We start from the raw sequence: 21,845 nt of genomic DNA, 5'->3' as shown, positions 1-21,845 counted from the left end.
CAAATGCTTTGTTTTCTGCCAATAAAGCCAATTTTAATAACATTTTATTGATTAAGCTCTCTCTGTCTCTAACATTTAGAACAAAAAATAACATTCTAAGTTGGTTCCCGTAACATTTTGAAAACGTTATGTTGTACTCTGTTTGATTTATGAACTTTTTAGGGACCCCCTCGAAAATGAGATGATTCATTTCAAGGGGCTATCCCATTCAATAAATTCAATTCAATGTGTTGGATATAGATGTGTTCAGTATTTACAGGGTTATTGAGCAGATTAATCATCAGTGTTTCTGATGTTTCAGTGTTACTGAATGAAGTTCACATTAAACATGTCAGGTTCGCCATGGAGCTCTGGGTCTGTGATAATTACAATCACTGTCAGTGTAAATCATGCAGCGCTCCTGAAACCCAGAGTGCACTCTTAAACATGTTGGGTTGTTGTAACACAATGCTGGGTCAAATGTGGGCAGACCCACAAACACTACAATCTCGTTTAAAACATTAACCCAGTGCTGGATTTGTCTACATTTGACCCAACACTGAAACAACCCAGTATATGTTAGAGTGTAATGTAGAAGCGTTTGGTGGAGGCTGCTAATCAGCACTATATGAATCATATCATGCATTTATTTACAGTTTAATAAAGAAAATAACCCAGACAGCAAACACAGAGCACTAAGGAAGACTTTAGTCCATGAGGTCTGTTTCACAGGTCTCACATGTTTTATTTTTCTCCAGCACCCAATTAAATGATGAACACAGTCTAGAGTTTCCACTAAAGGAAATTTATTGACAGACAAAGCAAGTTGTAACAATCACAGTCAAATTCATCTTTCATTTATCATATGAAGCCAGACTGATGAGGAAATGGATTAAAGCACAATGTTAATTAATGATATCACACAGTTAATATTACAGACTTTATCACACTGATTCTGTAGCTCCGCCCCCTGACTGCTGCAGGCCCTGATCAGCAATAAACACAATATAGAGCAGGGCTCCGTTCTTTGTATGTGGGTACTATACTCAGTTAGCTGGACTTGGTTATCGACAATTAGACATAAAAACAAGCTGCTGAAACTAACTCAAACATAACAGCAGAGGAGTGTGACGACTGAGCTGAAGCTGCTGCTGGTGTTGTGAAGAGCGCTGGAGTCACTGCTGTTTAATCACACAGAATGTCTCTGCTTCAGCTTTAGCTGTAAAACATCAACATTAGCTCTGATAAATCACACTGGACAACATGACAATCACAGTAGAACTAGTCAACACACAAGACAACTCCAGTATTGCCCACTATAAAGCACAGAAGTGATCAACACACAGATCAGACCTGCTGTAGAAGATCCTGCTGGGTTTGGACTTTGTGGATCATTATACTCTATAATTTGATCACAGTTTAATTTATTTCAGATTAGAGTTTTCAAGACATTAAATATTTCATCTAGTTCATTATAGAATGTCTCAGTTATTCACTGAATAAAATTGTCTCATTAATGACCCACTATAGATTATTGAAGTCATCAGCTCAGAGGTGGTGTGAATGCATTTACTCTACAATTACACTGATGATGCAGGATTAATGGTTTTGTCAATGGCATGATCTTATTTTTCATATATATAAATATAAAAAGATACTGTATGGGCTCTATTTCAACAATCTAAGTGTGATCTCTGCAGCAGATGGTGCAAAAGCACTAAGGCTGTGTCTGAATCCACTTCTGCTATTTTGATGACAGATTAAAGGCCTGGCTCATGGTCCATCAGGGTTGTGATTATTCTCTTTATAAGTTATTGGTGTGTTTTGAGCATAATGTGTATTAAACCAACCAGAGTCTCGGCTCTCACTCTCTTTAAAAGTCAGTTGTGTCTATCATGGCGCATTTGTTATTCACATGATGGACTTTATAAGTGGAATAACTGAACGGTGGTGGACGCACTCCACTGAAGACATCATCATAGCTATTCAATTTCTACATTCAGTTAAATTGTATGCTCCGGTTTTCCCCACAGTCCAAACACATAGGGAAATTGATTAACTAAATTGGCCATAGTGTGTGTGTGTGTGTGTGTGTGTGTGTGTGTGTGTGTGTATATGTGTGTATGGGTGTTTCCCACTATTGTTTTGCAGCTGAAAGGGCATCCGCTGTGTAAAACATATGCTGGAATTGTTGGCGGTTCATTCTGCTGTGGCGACCCCTGATGAATAAAGGGACTAAGCTGAAGGAAAATGAATGAATGAATAAGAATAGGCTCAATGAACTAAACACCTCAGAGATAGTTTCGGTTGACTTTCTCCCTACAAAGAGCTTGTCTACCCATCATTTACTTTCTTACACCCTTGAAAAAATCTTTGGAGATCTGATGTGTCTCTGACCTGAATAGTGGACAGTAAACGTGTCTGAGGTCTTCAGTTGATTTCTCTGATAGACTCCACATCTCCACTGTTTATCTTCATCTTCACTGATGAGTGTTGTAGACAGACTGATGATACAGCCTGTAGAAGAGATCTGATATCTGGAGTCTGTGTTCAGATCAACACCAGCCTCATCCAACCAGGACAGATGAAGATCCTCAGAACTGAACAAACTTTCACAGGAGAATCCAGAATCTGAATACAGCCGACAGGAGAGAGTCAGAGAGAGACCCGGACCAATATCAGATGAAGATGATGATGATGATGATGATGATGATGATGATGATGATGGAGAGACTGAAACTGAACAGAAGACACAAATCACTAATCATGAGCTGAAACACAGAATTCAGCCCTGATTAAACTGAACACATGAGGAGGAAATTACCAGCAACAACATGCAGATACACAGCTGAATCAGAGTCTCCACTCCACTGTCTGCAGGTGTAAAGTCCAGCATCTTCTGTTGTCACTCTACTGATGGTCAGAGCCCAGATTCAGTCTCTCTGAGTTTCTCTCATTTAACCCTAAACTAATCAGTTCAGCCGTCTTTGAGTCTCTGTAACTCATGTAGAGCCAGTCAGTTCCTGATGTTCTGCAGAGCTGATCAGTGTTTCTACAGGGCAGATGAACAGTTTCTCCAGAACTGCCGAACACGTGAGTCTCTTCTTCTCCAAACAAACCTGCAAATCAATTTGCTATAAATTATTTACAGGGTTTACAAAGTACATTTAAGCACTTTTCCAGCATTTCACAAGAACAGCAAAATCCATAAACATCATCCATCACATAATTTCAGAGCTGATGTATTTGAGAAGGGTCTTCTCCTTTATGACTCCTACACTCTGGAATAGCCTTCCTGATAATGTCCAAGGCTCAGACACACTCTCTCAGTTCAACACTAGATTAAAGACTGATCTCTTTAGTAAAGTACACACACAAGCATCACATAACCGCATGATGAACGAGTGTGCTCCACGCAGGTGAGTGGGCTTGACAAACCACCAGTAGGACACACTCCCCCTGTCTTAATGCACCAGACATTGTGTAAAAAAACTCTCATACGCTGTACATGTTTGTTTATATATGTAATATCTCTTGTTTAAATACACTATGAACAGCAGCTACGCTTATAGTTTCCTTGTGTTTTTTTCCACCTGGAGATTCTCATCCTGAGGCCTCTAGAGATGTGCAGCGCCATTGATGCGATCCAAGTCCTGTGAAGACATGACGCCAACCATAGAGGACTTCTAAAGGTTGTGATTAAAGTCTGTACTAAAGAAAGGCAGTGTGCAGTGTCCAGACTAAGAGTGAATGTAAATGTCCATCAGAGTAAATGCAGCAGTGTTTACCTGTGCTGAGTGTCCAGAAGATGAGCAGCAGAAACAGAGGACTCCTATCAGCCATTCTGTGTGTCTGACACTCGTCTTCTGCTTTATATATATATATATATGTTGAGCTCTTGTTTAAACAGCAGCAGCTCTTCCTGTGCTTCTGCAGCTTCCTCTCAGATCAGCCTCACTCTTTGTCTTCCTGACACTACACCAGTTTATAGTGGACAACTGTGTGTTTCTGTTGATCATTAAAGATGCTCTGAGCGACTTTCACCAAACACTTTTGACCACAGTGTCCCAAAACACACTTCAGCCAATCAGCAGAGAGGGGCGTGTCTAGTGACTCTAGCGTATCAAAGGGGGCGTGGTTCTATCTGCAAATTTCCTCCAAGATATGAGAGGCTGAAAACACTGATTCAAGAGCAGACATGACGATGAGACACTCGATAATAACAAAGGCTCCATTAACCGTACGTTCACACCGAAAGCGGCGAGAGCGTCCAAGGTCGCTCTGGCCGCCCTGGCGACAACGCTCTCTGCCTTCAGCTCCTGCGGCGAGAGCGTCAAAACTCGCTACATTGATCTCGTACTTAAAGGAGCCATTGCAGCATATCAGTTACATTCCTGCATAAAGACATGTTTTTAGCGTGAAAATGTTGCGCACTTCTTATCAAATTCATACAACAATGGAAGATCAAGTTGCATGTGGTGTGCCTTTGCTCTATTTATCCAATATGTGTCCATATGTCTGAAATATCCTGAAGCAGCAGTACTGTTTTGTACTGTCACATCGCGTGAGATTCCCGCTTTTTAAAGATAAATTTATATAACATTAATGAACATCAGTAACTCGTCAGTAACTTATTTAATGCATGTTCCTGTAAGAAAACATTGTAAATAATGGGAAATCCGGCGACCGCAATAAACAAACCCTTGGGAACAACTGTGGTCGGAACCAAAGTTCACAGGTCTGTGTTCTCTGAACTGCTATCAAGCGGTGGACGTCTTCATTCTGATTGCTTGCCGCCGAACCGCGTCATAGCTCATTACCATAAAGTTGACTTCATTTCAACTCTCCTCGACGCTCACGCCGGCGAAGACGCGCCGCGCTGCTCCTCGCCGCTTATCGACGCCTATCGCCGCCGGCTCTCATTGAAAATGAATGACTTCCGGCTACTTTGACGCTCTCGCCGCTTTCGGTGTGAACGTACGGTAAGACTCTTCAGCTCTTCTGAGTGTGTTTGAGACTCACTGATAACAACAATTCACCAGCTTTTATTAATAGTCCATTTCACTAAGCAGGTTTTTCTGCCACATTGACTCATTTTATCAGCACAGTTTTACTACAAATACCATGGTAAAACTCTGTTTGGTGTTGTAAAAGCACAGTTAATCAGGGGTTAGCACAGCTGAGCATGGTAAACACACATTAACTCTGGTTTAGTGAATATTTAGCCTTAGTTAACAGGTTCAGTGTCTGCATTTGACTCCAGTGACTGCCAGTTGATGAGCATCAAATCAATAATGGAGCTGAAAATACCCTCGACACAGCAGATTTGCTCAACAATAAAGCTATAAATGTCTTTTAAATGCAAACTGAAACTGACAAATAAACAATAAACTATTCTCCATGACTGAAATTCCCTGACTTTCACTGTCTCCAATAGGCCGATAGCTTTAAAAACTCGCTGATATTGCAGAAATTGAGCCGTGAAACCAGTATAAAAGTGCTGTAAATTCACCAGTCCAACAATAAAGCAAGAGTAAAGGCTGAAATGTGTTTATTTCTGCAGGATTGTCTAAATGAGGGAGGAAATGCTGAGTTTGCTGTTTAATCTCAGTCCTCATCGAGACTTCAGCGCGGCTTCACTGACATCTAGCGGTCAGACTGAGAAACACACACACACACACACACACACACACACACACACACACACACACACACACACACACACACACACACACACACACACACACACACACACACACACACATCAATATATTACAGTCATCAACTAAAGCAACAGAACTGACCTGATTGTCCAGTTGAGTTGATCAATAATCCTTCATCAAGACGTCCAGTGAAGAGCCTGAGGAGATTAGTTTACTCAAACACCAATGAAGAATGTGTCCAAAAATCCTCCCAAACATGATCAAAAGCCCCAATATTCCCATTCAAATCCATGACAGAATCGTCCATCAATAGAGTCTAAGAGAAAGAGTCAAAGATGTCCAGAAACAGCTCACAAACACAGCTAGTGCTCCAGTCCAAACAGTGTTTCCCTCCACAATCACACAGGCCTTCCTCTTTATATGGGGCCTACAGGAAGTGTCAAAATAAAAGTCCCTCAAATAGTCACAACATAATGATCAGAAAGAAAAACACAAAGCGCTGAAATGAAATGAAAGACAATCTAGAGATGTAATGTAGGGTCACTGAAGCACTTTATTGAGGATTTATTTGCTTCACATCAGTGTTTATATCAGAAGTCCAGCTTAATAACCAATACACAAACACAAATCACACAACATATTACTATAAACCAATAAACACAACTGAAATCAAGACACAAACCCAAGCTCAATCATTTAACTCATTTAAAGGAGACATTATAAAACACTTCATGTGTCTTAATGTCCCTAAACAAGCAGAGAAACCCACATTTCTGTCACACTTTACCTGTAATTAACAGTAAACACTGTAAAGAGCGAGCCTCAATCCACAGATGAAGTGAACAACACCACATTAAGCTTTAATTAAGCATTATTGGACTCTTAGTTTGACATTTGATTCTCCCAAACATGAAGTCAAATATTGCTCCAGAAGCATCAGATCACTTTAGTACTTTTAATGTGATGTAGAAAGCAAAGTAGGGCTTTATATCTCTGCCTGCACACAAATAAAGCAGATTCAACATGAAGGAATGGAGCTCAAATACAGTCTAGATACATGGAGATGATGTTGGAGATCATGTGCCAAATGAAAAAGACATTTCTATAAAGCAAGACATGACAAAACTGGGCCTCAAATGAGTTGAAGAGACAAATGAAGATGATGATTGTAAGTTGTAACACAAACAGACAGTGCTGTAATTCTCCCACTGCAGTCTTCTCTTTCCTCCACAAACACAGCCTATTTTCCTGCTCTCTTTTTTTCTTTCTTTCTTTCTTTCTTTCTTTCTTTCTTTCTTTCTTTCTTTCTTTCTTTCTTTCTCTCTTTCTTTCTTTCTTTCTTTCTTTCTTTCTTTCTTTCTCTCTTTCTTTCTTTCTTTCTTTCTTTCTTTCTTTCTTTCTTTCTCTCTCTCTCTCTTTCTTTCTTTCTTTCTTTCTTTCTTTCTTTCTTTCTTTCTTTCTTTCTCTCTTTCTTTCTTTCTTTCTTTCTTTCTTTCTTTCTTTCTTTCTCTCTTTCTTTCTTTCTTTCTTTCTTTCTTTCTTTCTTTCTTTCTTTCTTTCTTTCTTTCTTTCTTTCTCTCCTTCAGAACAGCTGCTTTGTCCTCTTTCCAGTGCAGTAATATTCCAGCTGTGTTTGTTCTGCTCTAAATCTCTCCAATTCTCCACACTAAAGTCCTGAATCTGCGCATTTGAGGGAAACTTGTGCTCCTGAAATGCTGCAGTGATGCTGCTGTGATTTCTGCCTGTTTGTGTTGATCTTTATTCCTGAAGGCTCTTTTTCTTCTTCTGCACACATTAAGCTCTTCTGCTGACGGCGGCGTAAGTCACTGAGTCATTACCATCATCATCCTGAGAAACAGATTCAGCTCATCATCATCATCATCATCATCATCATCATCATCATCATCAACATCTTCATAATCATCATCATCATCATCAACATCAACATCTTCATCATCATCATCATCATCATCATCTTCATCATCATCAACATCTTCATCAGCATCATCTTCATCATCATCTTCATCATCATCATCATCATCATCATCATCATCATCATCATCTTCATCATCATCATGTACCTGTTGCTGAAGCTCCTGCTGGGTTTATAGTTGTGTTTGTGTTGTGGTCTGGAGTCACTGCTGATGTTGTTTGAGCTCCAGCTGTAGAAGATGAAGGTGAATGTACATCACACTGCAGAACATGAGAATCATAATCTAACTAGTCAACACACAAGATAACTCCAGTATTGTAGACTATAAAACACAGATGAAGCAGTGATGATGAACGTGCTGTAGCAGCTCCTGCTGGTGTTGTGAGGAGCGCTGGAGTCACTGCTGTTTAACCACACAATATGACAGAAATATTTTAAGTAGTGTACACATGAGATCAGACCTGCTGTAGAAGATCCTGCTGGGTTTGGACTTTGTGGATCTTCACAGTTTGTGTTGTGATCTGGACTCACTGATGGAGCTGTTTGAGCTGTAAAGGATGAAGGTTAGTTTAGAACTTTATACTGTATAACATGATAATGGATAAATTTATATTTTAATTTACAGGTTTTAATGATTGTAAATATTTGAGTTAATTATATAATGTCCCAGTTAATGACATTTGTCTAAGAAATGATTCTCTATACTGTGGTTCAGTGATGATAATGTGAGTGTTAAAGTGTCTGATGATTCTCTGACCTGAATAGTGGACAGTAAACGTGTCTGAGGTCTTCAGTTGATTTCTCTGATAGACTCCACATCTCCACTGTTTATCTTCATCTTCACTGATGAATGTTGTAGACAGACTGATGATACAGCCTGTAGAAGAGATCTGATATCTGGAGTCTGTGTTCAGATCAACACCAGCCTCATCCACCCAGGACAGATGAAGATCCTCAGAACTGAACAGATCACCACAGGAACGTGCAAAATATGAGAACAGCCGACAGGAGAGAGTCAGAGAGAGACCCGGACCAATATCAGATGAAGATGATGATGATGATGATGATGATGATGGAGAGACTGAAAGTGAACAGAAGACACAAATCACTAATCATGAGCTGAAACACAGAATTCAGCCCTGATTAAACTGAACACATGAGGAGGAAATTACCAGCAACAACATGCAGAAACACACGTGAATCAGCTCCATATGTGTGGTCTCCTCTCCACTGTCTGCAGATGTAACTTACAGCATCTCCTGTTGTGACTCTACTGATGATCAGAGAGCAGTCAGAGCCCAGATTCAGTCTCTCTGAGTTTCTCTCATTTACTCCTGACTTAATCAGTGTGTCTGTCCATGTCTGTGTGTTTCTGTTGTAGAGCCAGTCAGTTTCTGTTGTTCTGCAGTGCTGATCAGTGTTTCTACAGGGCAGATGAACAGTTTCTCCATATCTGCTGAACACATCAGTGTCTTTTGCTCCAAACACACCTGAAACACATTTAATGTCATATTTTACTGCATGATAACTAATAAAAGCAGTACATCTCAGACATCTCAGCGCATATAATGTTTCTCCAAAATGTACATATTTTAAGAAATATACCATCATATAAACTGCTGTTCAATAATTAATTAATTCATTTTCTTTTATTATTCTGGGGTCGCCACAGCGGAATGAACCGCCAACTTATCCAGCATATGTTTTAAGCAGCGGATGCCCCTTCCTACCTAATACGCCACCGCGTCGCCTATAACTGTTGTAAATATTGTAAATATTAAACTTACATCAGAGTTTAAAAGACATTGGGTCATAAGGGTCTAATTTAGTTTTTAAAAGCAAATATATATATACATATATATATGTGTGTGTGTGTTTATTTTTAGCCATTGATAAGATATATACATATATGTGTGTATTTTTATTTTTATTTTTAGCCGTTGATCTGTGTTTTGTTATAACAGGACAACATTTGCCTGTGAAACAACTGATTAACATCTGGAGTCTGAGAGATCTAAAAATCTAAATATTGAGAAAATCACCTTTAAAGTTGTCAAAATAAAGTGCTTAGAAATGCAAATTACTCACAATAATATAAGATTAGAAATTTTTACAGTAGTAAATTAATTTAAACAATCTTCATGATATTTTGACCCAATAAATGATTTTCTAAATGTTGTCTAAACTCTGCCGCTGCATCATAAGACACTGGGGTCCAGAGTCACACACTGACTGACAATCCATTACTGCAAACATCACAGCCTCCTAAAACAGCCAGAATAATGAGCTGAAGTGCTGAGTTTATAATCTTGTAGATGATGAACAGCAGTGTTTACCTGTGCTGAGTGTCCAGAAGATGAGCAGCAGAAACAGAGGACTCCTATCAGCCATTCTGTGTGTCTGACACTCGTCTTCTGCTTTATATATATATATATATATATGTTGAGCTCTTGTTTAAACAGCAGCCGCTCTTCCTGTGCTTCTGCAGCTTCCTCTCAGATCAGCCTCACTCTTTGTCTTCCTGACACTACACCAGTTTATAGTGGACAACTCAACACACTTCAGCCAATCAGCTCAGCTTCAGATTTCCTCCTTCATTTCACTCTAAAGTTAATAATGTCATTGTCGACATTATTGTCGACAACTGTAGACAGGGAAATCTTTCAGCAAATCTACACAGTAATCTGTTCACACACAGAGCATGGTCTTCTGTAACCTTCACTAATATTATCTGAAGAATGAACCCATAAAGCTCATTAAAGCACAGTGTGCTCCTTCTCTATGGTAGTTTCAGCTCTGTGTTTAGAGTAAATGATGACGAGTGAGCTGACTGACACTGTTTATATGTGCTTTTACAGTCTTTTAAAACTCTTTTCAGACACTTAATCTGATTTGAACATGTTTATTATTAGCAGTTTTAATAGTTTTATACATATTTAGTGATTATTAAACACATTATCCTGATATTGTGCATTAAATGTGCATTAGATTTTCAGAGCTGTGATCTCACTCTTGTGGTTTACTCCTGTTGTTTTTGCGTGTCTACACTTAGTTATTTTTACCACACTGGTTTCACACATATTTACCCACACGCTCCAGCAAACCAGACTACATATGTGTTAAAGTCTTCTCAATATAAACTCCTGGCGTGGGGTTTTCTGAGAACACAAAGCAGAAACACAGAAAGAGGAAGAACAAACAGCATTAAACTAACACTGTGTCTCAGAGCTGATGCTAGACTTCTAGGGGCCCTAAGTAGAGCACTGAGTGTGGACCACTGTCAGTGCTTTAATAATCACCACAAAGCTCTTCATCTGCCATTTTACAGCAGATTCATCAAACTACACTGAGCTGAAGCGATCAGCAACACAAGTATTCTTCTTCTCTGGTGGACTTAAAAAGGGTCTAAAATCAGTGATGATCTTTAATGATCTTTAATGGATCAATGATTCTCCAACTCTACACAGCAGCTCTGAGTCTCTGTTCATCTTTCAGAAAGCTCTGCTTCATCAACACTTCAACAACAGCTCTCACTATTCTACTGTACATCTGTCTGTATATCTGCTTGTTCTTCATCTGTCTTTAGTTTGTTATTATAAAATAAATGCTGAACTGATCAAGACTGAAATGCAGAGAGGTCATTTTGAGCACAGGTATTGATGTCTGTAACTGTGGGATGCTGAACAACAGAGTTGAGGATCCACATGCAGTTTATTACACAAGAGTAGTCAGGCAGGCAATGGTCAAACAGGTACAAACAGTGTCAAGGGTAATCCAGAAGTGTAGTCAAAAACAAGTGAACGGTCAGGACAGGCGGCGAAAACAACGATAGGAAAAGGGTCAAAAGGCACGGAAAGACTAGAATAGGATAACACTTTGTAATGTTACAGGTAAACAGTGAACAAAACTCTGCCAGAAGTGTGTGCGTGTAATCAATCCATAAGCAGCTCCTTTTGTTTTAGTCAACGAAAAACCAGAACTGGTGTGTGTGAGGTGCATGACAGGATTTGTAGTCCATATGGTGACAGGATTTCAGTTCTCCAGTGAGAACTATGTGGACTGTATGGACTAGATCGCTGGTGATTGTGACAGAGCCCCCCTATAAAGGTGGCTTCCAGATGCTTCAAACACAGGTCAAGATGGAGGTGGAGCAGAGGCAGAACAGGTGAAGGGACGGAGGGCCAGGATCATGCAGTGGAGGAGTGCCTGAAGCATGGAGCTGCGAAGGGCCTGGAGCACGGAAAGACTGGAGCACAAAGATTCAGATCAGCATGCATTGACCATTCATATGACCTTAGTTAGTCAGGAGGCACTGGTAGTTCATATAACCCCAGTGGGTCAGGAGACACTGGTGGTTCACACAGCTCTGGCGGCACTGGATGGTCACACAGCTCCGGCGGCACTGGGAAGACACATGGATATGACAGCCATTCGTGGGAATCAGATGGAGGCTCTGGTCATACTGGGAATTCAGGAGGATCTGGCGCCCATCATTCAGGGGATTTAGCAGGATTTGGCACCCACCATTCTGAGAATTTAGGAGGATCTGGCACCCCCATTCAAGGAATTCAGGTGGATCTGGTGCCCCACTATTTAAGGAATTTAAGAGGATCTGGCGCCCACCATTTAGCGTGTTCAGGAGGATCTGGTGCACACTATTCTGGGATTTCAGGAGGATCTGGCACCCTCTCTGGAGACTCAGGAAGAGGATCTGGCAGCTCTGGCAGTGACACAAGACTGCATGAACAACACAAAATGCAAAATACAAATAATGTGCTGACGTCACCTAAATATTGTCTTAGATCTGCGTGGAGGAATGGACCCAAATACCAGCAAGAGTGTGTGGAAACCCTTTCAAGACTTACTGAAAATGTTTAACCTCTGTCATTGCCAGCAAAAGGTATATAACAAAGTATTGAGGTGAAAATTTGTTGTGGACCAAATACTTAGTTTTCCCCATCATTAGCAAATAAATTCTTTAAACATCCTACAATGTGATTTTCAGATTTTATTTTTCTTATTTTATTATATTTTTAATTTTTTTATAGTTGAGGTTTACCTGTGGTGTAAATTACAGGCCTTTCTCATCTTTTAAAGTGGAAGAACTTGCACAATTAGTGGCTGTCTAAATGCCATTTTGCCCCACTGTAAGTGTTATTACTGGTATATAAATTAGGGAAGCACCGATATGGATTTTTTGCCGATACCGATAACCGATAATACTTTAATAAGACTTGGAGGCCGGTAGCCGATATGTATAGCCCAATAATTATAAATATTTTAAATTGTTGTATTTTTATACAGCAAACTTCATAAAAGATTGAACTGCTCTTATGAACTGAATAGTCTATACTCAAAGTAAAAGCAAAGCTATAACTTGGAAATTGCAAGGTGATTATAGACCTATATTATTCACGATTTCACATAAATCAGCATGCAAAAAATTATTTCCTTTTGTTCATAGCAAATCAACATGCAAGTTGATTGTTGCATAAAAATAATAGTTTAAATAACAAAATGGTATTTAATTAACAAGCAAGATAAATATATTTAAATAAGATGAAAATGAAAGCTAAGGACTGAAACCAGCTCAAATGGTCATGAATAAAACATGTTACAGTGATGTACACATGTACAAATACGTCATGTCCGATAAAGCCTTTATCAGAGGTGTTTTGACAGTTTAGAGCCACTGTACAAGCCAACAGCTAAATACAGAGAGTACGTTTAGAAAATGCGGCACAGATTCATCCTATTTGGCGTTTTTACATGTCACATGTAGCTGCTGCTTGTCTGCGCTCGTTTTTGCCGTCAATCTCGGGAAAATGATCGATGAAAAGTTCATGATAAACCACTGAGAGTTTTACACAACTGTAGAGGCAGAGTCGCCATCAGAGTCAGATTTACATACAAAACCTGCAACCTGCATTGAGCTGACTTCATGACAAACACAGAGCAGAATATAAAGACAGAATCAGCGGCTAGTCGAGAGCCCCTATGACTGGATTCACCTCTCGCCTCTCCCCCGTGCTACAGTGTGTGTGTGTGTGTGTGTGTGTGTGTGTGTGTGTGTGTGTGTGTGTTATTATCGAGTGTCTCATCGTCATGTCTCCTCTTGAATCAGTGTTTTCAGCCTCTCATATCTTGGAGGAAATTGGCAGATAGAACCACGCCCCCTTTGATACGCTAGAGTCACTAGACACGCCCCTCTCTGCTGATTGGCTGAAGTGTGTTTTGGGACACTGTGGTCAAAAGTGTTTGGTGAAAGTCGCTCAGAGCATCTTTAATGATCAACAGAAACACACAGTTGTCCACTATAAACTGGTGTAGTGTCAGGAAGACAAAGAGTGAGGCTGATCTGAGAGGAAGCTGCAGAAGCACAGGAAGAGCTGCTGCTGTTTAAACAAGAGCTCAACATATATATATATATATATATATATATAAAGCAGAAGACGAGTGTCAGACACACAGAATGGCTGATAGGAGTCCTCTGTTTCTGCTGCTCATCTTCTGGACACTCAGCACAGGTAAACACTGCTGCATTTACTCTGATGGACATTTACATTCACTCTTAGTCTGGACACTGCACACTGCCTTTCTTTAGTACAGACTTTAATCTGCTGTATTGATTAAGAGCAAGTGTTTGATCTGTATTGATCAAGTCCTTTATTATTGATAGTGTACAGCACATCCTTTATTATTCCTGACTGCACTAAAACTAAACAGTGTGCCTCAATATAATGCAGAACAGGTTACTGTCAAGACTGAGTGTTTAAAAATTTAAGTGTTTTGATTTTCTTTATAGTTCTTGTGAAGTAAATAATAGTTAATATAGTTAATAGTTAACTGAATAAATAAAATCTGTTTTGCTTAAAGTGTAAACTCTGGAGTCTACATGTGTCTGTAGTGTGATCTGTCTGTCTTTTCTTTACCTGCTCCCTCTGAAATGAAAATAAAGAGATTTAAGATGAGAGATTCATTAACTCTTGTGTGCTGTTGGCTTGTTTTAATCCACTCTGGGCTGATTTGGCTTAATTTGACCACATAATTCTCTGAGTAAAAATCAGATTTGTCATCAAAAACCATCACATTTGCTGAAACATGTTTTGGGAAATTGCTTTGATAATCTTCAGCAGTCTTCAACAATACACTTGTGTTGGCAGTGTCAGTGTCTGGTTTTGCCTCATTATAATCACATGTATTGATTGTAAAGTCATGACGGCAGATAATCCTGCATTACTGACTGCTGCTGGTGTTCCTGTTAGGAAGTAAAGTGAGTCATTTTACTGTTGTTCATCAGTTACAGTACAAAAAAGGTTCTGTGTGTCTCTCTGTGTGTGTGTGTGTGTGTGTGTGTGTGTGTGTGTGTGTGTGTGTGTGTGTGTGTGTGTGTGTGTGTTAATGCTGTACACTGATGATCAACAGTATAAATGACAGATTCACCTCTTATTCTCAACAGGAACACCAGCAGCAGTCAGTAATGCAGGATTATCTGCTGTCATGGGTTTACATTCAGTACATGTGATCATAATGAAGTCGATAGAGAAAACAGCACCAACATCACTTAAAGGGGAGCACATTTTGAACAGTACACAAAGGGTAAAGACACATTTAAGATGTGAGTGAACTGTACCAACAGAGCTGACGCTCTGAAATTCCTGAAACCCTGCCAAAGCCACCTGCTGGACTCTGCAGGCTCACACACACACAAACATATCTACACACAAACACTCACCACCGATCCCAATACAAACGCCTTCGTGTGCTTTCACCCATGAGGGGCGTGGGCGGGGCTGTGACTTGCGTTTTGTTATGGCTGCTGGACCAGTTGGATACCCACACTCGTCAGATTGATTTTCCATTTCCCTTGTTCCCCCTGTCAATGTTGTGTCCTGCTGATGTGCTTATGCTAATATAAAGCTGTTTTTCTCCCTTTCTCACTTTGTCCTAATCAAGGGCAAGCTGAGGGGGTGTTTTTTTTTTTTTTTTGCCTAACTGTCCAGGGGCCTGTTTCAGAAAGGAGGTTAAGTGAAAACTCAGAGTATTTTAACCTGAAATGAGAGAAACTCTGGGTTTTCCGTTTCAGAATGGCAGGTTTGTTAAACTGGAGAAATCAGGGTAAGTCAAGCCTGTTTCTGAAAGAGAGGTAACTTTAACTCAGAGTCAGTTACTGTGGTCAGTTACTCTGTGATATAAAAACCATTGATGGAAACATCGTGATTCACATAACTTTTGAAAATACGCATAATATAACATGTGCATAACTGAGTAGGTTAAACTTTTATTTAACAAGAAAGTATGTCTATAAACTACGAAGTGCACTTAACAAATTACAGTATGTGCATTAAAAAAAGGTTTGTTAGAGATGATGATGAAAATGTGTGTGAATGGACAAACCAGCAGGCTGAGCACACTGCAGAACATCTTAAATGTTGTTTTAGTCATTCTAAAATGCCTGAACTGTTTCAGTATTAGTGTATATTATTAATTACCTCCGAGCGTCTGGAGCGTGTCAAGAGTCTCCGCGTCTGGCTTCAAACGCCCCCACGTGTTCATTGTGTGTCAGCATTGTCTTCTGAGGCGCAAGTACATTTATTAAATAAAAAATCATTGACGCAGCTTCTTCAGTAAATTCTGTTTTTACTGTTGATATTTGGCGCAAGTTAATCAGGGAGTGATGATTGTGTTCTCTTTGACTCGTTGGATGGAAACGCTGCTTTATTCACATCTTTTAGACGTTATTCCAGTTTTGCACAAATTTATGTAATATATTTTGATGGAAACATGGATATTGCCTACATTTTTGTCACTCACAGAACAAAGTCACGTACGAGGCTTGTCCTTTTTTCATAAATAATTAGCTTAACCTTCGACATGTACTGTAACTAGATTAATGGGATTATTATTCTGTCTAAAAATAGTTTTTAGCACTGCTTACCTTCTTAATGTTATATCAACCTCTATCACTTGATCAATAAAAAGGCAGACACACAAGTGCACTGTTAAATCTATTAAAACAGATAAACGTGTATAAAAGTTTAGAAACATTTTACAAACGTCACACATTACATTACTTATTTTATTATACTTAAATATTTAAATACTTTAAAAGTGAAATTAGGCATTAACTTGAGCAGCTTTTTTCCCACTTTAACTGTCTCTGTTTCACTGATGGTTGCTTTTTTTCAAATATATACGCTCATATTTGCTGTAACTTTGCATGAGCAGATCAAGTTCAGCTGGAGAAAGAAATGCTGATCTCTTTATTTAAGATGTTGCCATAGTCACTCGTAATGTCTGCGCTCCATTAATAATGCCTTTTTATAGTCACGGTGTGCGCGCTTAACTCTGAGTTGGTCTACTCGAAGTTGATTGACCCAACTCAGATCAGCTGTTCTGAAACATAAAACTCAGAGTTTTAATCTCTCGGTAAATCAACTCAGAGTTCAAGATTAAACTCTGAGTTGTTTGAACCTCCTTACTGAAACAGGCCCCAGTTGTATCTTACTTTGTTTCTGAATGCTTCCTCCTGTGACCTGTCTCCCCCAAAATTGTGATGTTTGTGTACGGTCGGGGGGGTTCAATTTCACTATTCAAAAGTGTATGTGACAAATAAAGGCCTGATTTGATTTGATTTAATATAAGAAAGAAAATAACGGCAGTTCATGTTGGACTTAGGGAAAACATGACATCAAGACTTGGATTATCCTATACTGTACTGTCATATATGAAAGAGCATCTGATATAATGTGGTGAAGTATAAATATGTAATTTGCCAAAACTTTGATAATGGACCTGGAAAGTGCTGGAAAAGGGCTTAAATTTGACTTTGTAAAAGGTGTACAGATTTGTTGATTTATTTTTTTTGTAATCTATTATTAATATATAGAACAGTGATCTCTCAGATGTTGTGTTTCAGGTGTGTTTGGAGCAGAAAAAGACACTGATGTGTTCAGCAGATCTGGAGAAATTGTTCATCTGCCCTGTAGAAACACTGATCAGCACTGCAGAACATCAGGAACTACATGGCTCTACACCAGAGACAGACAGACAGCAGCAGCTGAGCTGATTGGTTTAGGGGTAAAGAAGACAAACCCAGAGAAACACGAGAGACTGAATCTGGGCTCTGACTGCTCTCTGATCATCAGTAGAGTCACAGCAGAAGATGCTGGATATTACATCTGCCAACAGTGGAGAGAAGACCAGAAACAAGGCAATGATTCAGCTGTGTTTCTGCATGTTGTTGCTGGTAATTTCCTCCTCATGTTCAGTTTAATCAGGGCTGAATTCTGTGTTTCAGCTCATGATTAGTGATTTGTGTCTTCTGTTCACTTTTGCATTTATTCCTTCATTTTTTTTCAAAGTGTGACAGTTTTGTGGAGTGTGATTGAGCTAAATGATCATCTCCATCATCTCTTACAGCTCCAGATCTCACAGCTAAAGCAGAGCCGACACCACAGACTGAAACAGCAGCAGACACAACTGAAGGTGGAGCAGTGTTCATCTCACATCACTGATTTACAGAGTTCAATACTGGAGATAACTAGTTCAGCTGTGATGTTCTGCAGTGTTTAATCTGATCTTCATCTTTTACAGCTGGAGCTCAAACAGCAGCAGCAGAGACTCCAGACCACAGCACAAACTCCACTTCTATAACAGGTACATGATGATGAATTTTACAACTCCTCGCTCTGCCCAACACTATCTAGATCAGGGGTGTCCAAACTCAATCCTGGAAGGTCAGTGTCCCACAAAGTTTGATTGGCTGGTTCAGCTCATAAAGTGTAAAATTGAGCGTTCAGCTGTGTTTAATTGGGTTTGATTTAAACTAAGATATGCAGGACACCGACCCTCCAGGACCGAGTTTGGACACTCCTGGTCTAGATAGTGTTGGGCAGAGCGAGGCGTTGTGAAACCCCGAGGTGTTTGGAGACCTGTCTCTACAGGGACATTCAGTGCTCATTTTCAGGGATTACTCTAAAACACTTGAAGAAGCAGTGAAGTGAGCGATCATGACCCATGTTGACTGAGGATATCAAGAGATTGATTGCAGTGGTTAATGCTCCTGACTGACATGCAGACACATCTGAGTCAAATCCACGCTGGAGCAACTATAGTCTATATTGAAGATCTATAATGTCTGTAATCTGACATGTGAATGAACTCTTAGTGACTAAATATGTGTTATATTGATCATCAAAGCATAAAGACATTAAGTCAACATTTCTGAATATCTGCACAAGCCTGCATTCACACTCGGGACACCCGCAGCACATTGGACTGTATGTTACTGTATATCAGGGGTTCCCAATTCCAGTGGTCAGGACCCCCACCCTGCACATCTTATATGACTCCTCAACACACCTGATTCAGATCATCAGCTCATTAACAGAGAGATCCATGAACTGATCCTCATGTCAAATAAGAGACACATACAAATGTGCAGGTGGGGGTCCTGAGGACTGGAATAAGGATCCACTGCTGTATATACTGGCAATCACATGCAGATACGGCAGGTCTCAAAACGCTTGTGAAATACTCTGAGCCTTTGAATTGCTTTAGTCACATGACCTGTGTGTTTCATAACGCTTCAGATCAGTGTTTCCAAACATCTGCGCTGGCGTCGAAGCCTCAGTGTCTGCACAACACATCTTCTTTTCTACATCTTCAAGGCTAATATATTGTTTGTTTCATGGTGGACTCTGATAAACCGGCCAACAAGAGACTCTTAAAATGATTCACTATTATTTATTTTCATTATACAAATGTCTTATTAAAAATCCACTAAATGAGTAAATCTGAGATCAGAAACACAAACTGTGAAGATCCACAAAGTCCAAACCCAGCAGGATCTTCTACAGCAGGTCTGATCTGTGTGTTGATCACTTCTGTGCTTTATAGTGGGCAATACTGGAGTTGTCTTGTGTGTTGACTAGTTCTACTGTGATTGTCATGTTGTCCAGTGTGATTTATCAGAGCTAATGTTGATGTTTTACAGCTAAAGCTGAAGCAGAGACATTCTGTGTGATTAAACAGCAGTGACTCCAGCGCTCTTCACAACACCAGCAGCAGCTTCAGCTCAGTCTACACACTCCTCTGCTGTCTTCACCTGCACTGTACACAGATATCACACACATGGAGAATGTAGCCCTTTAGTTGTTTTAAATATTTTCTTTGTTTTAGCTTAGATCCCTGTCAATTTTACACTGTTGTTGTATTTGCACTGTCTGTATTTTGCCCTGTGTGGAGTCAGCACCTGCGCTTTCACTCATCATATACACGTGCTGCTGATGATGTGACAATACAAGTGATTTGATTTGTAGAGTTGGAGAATCATTGATCCATTAAAGATCATTAAAGATCATCACTGATTTTAGACCCTTTTTAAGTCCACCAGAGAAGAAGAATACTTGTGTTGCTGATTGCTTCAGCTCAGTGTAGTTTGATGAATCTGCTGTAAAATGGCAGATGAAGAGCTTTGTGGTGATTATTAAAGCACTGACAGTGGTCCACACTCAGTGCTCTACTTAGGGCCCCTAGAAGTCTAGCATCAGCTCTGAGACACAGTGTTAGTTTAATGCTGTTTGTTCTTCCTCTTTCTGTGTTTCTGCTTTGTGTTCTCAGAAAACCCCACGCCAGGAGTTTATATTGAGACACATATGTAGTCTGGTTTGCTGGAGCGTGTGAGTAAATGTGTGGGTGAAACCAGCGTGGTAATAACTGATTTCAACACCCAAGAACAACAGGAGTAAACCACAAGAGTGAGATCACAGCTCTGAAAATCTAATGCACATTTAATGCACAATATCAGGTTAATGTGCTTAATAATCACAAGATATGTATAAAACAATTAAAACACCAAAGAATAAACATTAAAATCAGATTAAGTGCATGAAAAGAGTTTTAAAAGAGTGTTAAAGCACATATAAACAGTGTCAGTCAGCTCACTCGTCATCATTTACTCTAAACACAGAGCTGAAACTACCATAGAGAAGGAGCACACTGTGCTTTAATGAGCTTTATGGGTTCATTCTTCAGATAATATTAGTGAAGGTTACAGAAGACCATGCACTGAAAACCCTCATGTTTTAAACAATTAGGTAAAGTTGACTGAACATTACTTACAATTTTGCATTTTGGTCCTATCATTTAAAAAATGTGAATTATTTTAATTTATGTACCATAAAAATGTATAAACTTAAGATTTCAACTGTAGTGAACTCAAAATCATGATTAATCAGTGATCTTTTTTTTTTTTTTTGATGCTTATCTTAAGGAAAAGACCGTCATCCAACAGCTCAGACATTTTGTGTTTTGATTAGAGAGTAGTTTTAAAGATATTGGTGTCACATAAACAGCGATCGCTCCCCAGATATCGCTGGATCTCACAACAAACCATGGACTACACTTCCGCCTTTTCCTGGACTACATATTCATACATGCACTTCTCCCAGACACCCATGCTCACACATGTAGCCTGATTACATTCTCACCAGCTGAAGCTTGTCAGAGACTGATTAGACACGCTACATAAACCCCTCATTCACTCACGCAGGGGGCCGAGTCTTGTTAGCTGTATCAGTAGCATTACAAAGCGGTTTCCCTGTCTTGTTTCCCGTGTTTAGACCTTAGCCTTGTTTACCCGTGTTCTCCTGTTTAGCCGCCTGCTTTATGACCTATTGCTTGTGTTTTGACTACGACTCTGGACTGTCTGCATATACCCGTTTGTACCTGTTTGATCATTGCTTGCCTGACGCTGAATAAACCTGCATATTGAATCTTTCCTCCAGTTGTCTCTGTCACTCCCCCCGTCATTACAATTGGGGGTTTCCTAACTTTATTTTGGGACATTATTCTCTAATTCAACATATTTTCCATCAAAGAAATAAACTGTATATATGCATAAAAACTAAAATAATAAACTGTCAGTGATTTGGAGTAAAATAAACATTGAGTGTGTTGAAATGTGTTGATCTGCTTTTGTGCTGATTTAAGGACTTGCAGATAATGGAGGAATGAATCTTCATAATGATGGTGTCCAAAACATCCACTCTTATTCAGACAGCACCAATACACTTTCAAACACTCAGTTATCTGGACAATAAGGAAGTGCTCAGCCTGAGCTTAAACCACAAGATTTCCCAACCAGGACTTCACAATACAAACAGTGTGAAGTAGCTCCAAGAAACCAAGCTCTCAACCACAACTGAGTCTCTTCTTCATTCACCCATATATAGACACACACACACACACACACACACACACACACT

At 39.6% G+C, this 21,845-nt stretch overlaps 1 protein-coding gene, 1 pseudogene and 1 gene segment (V, D, J or C); 1 reads left to right on the top strand and 2 right to left on the bottom strand.

The window, feature by feature from the left end:
- Positions 1-765: 765 nt before the first annotated feature.
- On the bottom strand, positions 766-5,922 carry LOC147845349 (uncharacterized; annotated as a pseudogene). Its single transcript, XR_015480281.1, has 4 exons — positions 5,784-5,922; positions 2,804-3,098; positions 2,377-2,718; positions 766-1,198 (listed from the first exon to the last, which is right to left on the bottom strand). The product of XR_015480281.1 is annotated as an uncharacterized LOC147845349 (transcript).
- Positions 5,923-6,172: 250 nt separating this feature from the next.
- On the bottom strand, positions 6,173-10,087 carry LOC147845348 (uncharacterized). Of its 2 annotated transcripts, XM_087243819.1 has the most exons (6): positions 9,912-10,087; positions 8,748-9,065; positions 8,333-8,656; positions 8,037-8,123; positions 7,724-7,804; positions 6,173-7,490 (listed from the first exon to the last, which is right to left on the bottom strand). In XM_087243819.1, exons 1-6 carry the CDS (start codon positions 9,964-9,966, stop codon positions 7,486-7,488), a joined length of 870 nt encoding a protein of 289 aa, XP_087099945.1. In that variant the 5' UTR covers positions 9,967-10,087; the 3' UTR covers positions 6,173-7,485. The 2 variants fall into 2 exon arrangements, with proteins under 2 accessions (XP_087099945.1, XP_087099944.1); XM_087243818.1 differs by lacking the exon at positions 6,173-7,490 and having other exon boundaries at positions 7,735-8,123.
- A 3,762-nt stretch (positions 10,088-13,849) lies between these two features.
- On the top strand, positions 13,850-21,359 carry LOC147845347 (immunoglobulin kappa variable 3-20-like). The segment is given in 5 exon segments: positions 13,850-14,102; positions 17,495-17,824; positions 17,998-18,063; positions 18,172-18,234; positions 19,574-21,359. Coding segments are annotated over 5 exon segments (558 nt in total).
- The last annotated feature ends 486 nt before the right edge of the window (positions 21,360-21,845 follow it).

This window comes from Danio rerio, chromosome 3 (assembly GCF_052040795.2).
Source record: "Danio rerio strain M-AB ecotype USA chromosome 3, GRCz13ab, whole genome shotgun sequence".
Lineage (NCBI taxonomy): Eukaryota > Metazoa > Chordata > Actinopteri > Cypriniformes > Danionidae > Danio > Danio rerio.
Note: the sequence above shows the minus strand (reverse complement) of the source record. Positions and strands in the feature narration are given on the sequence as shown.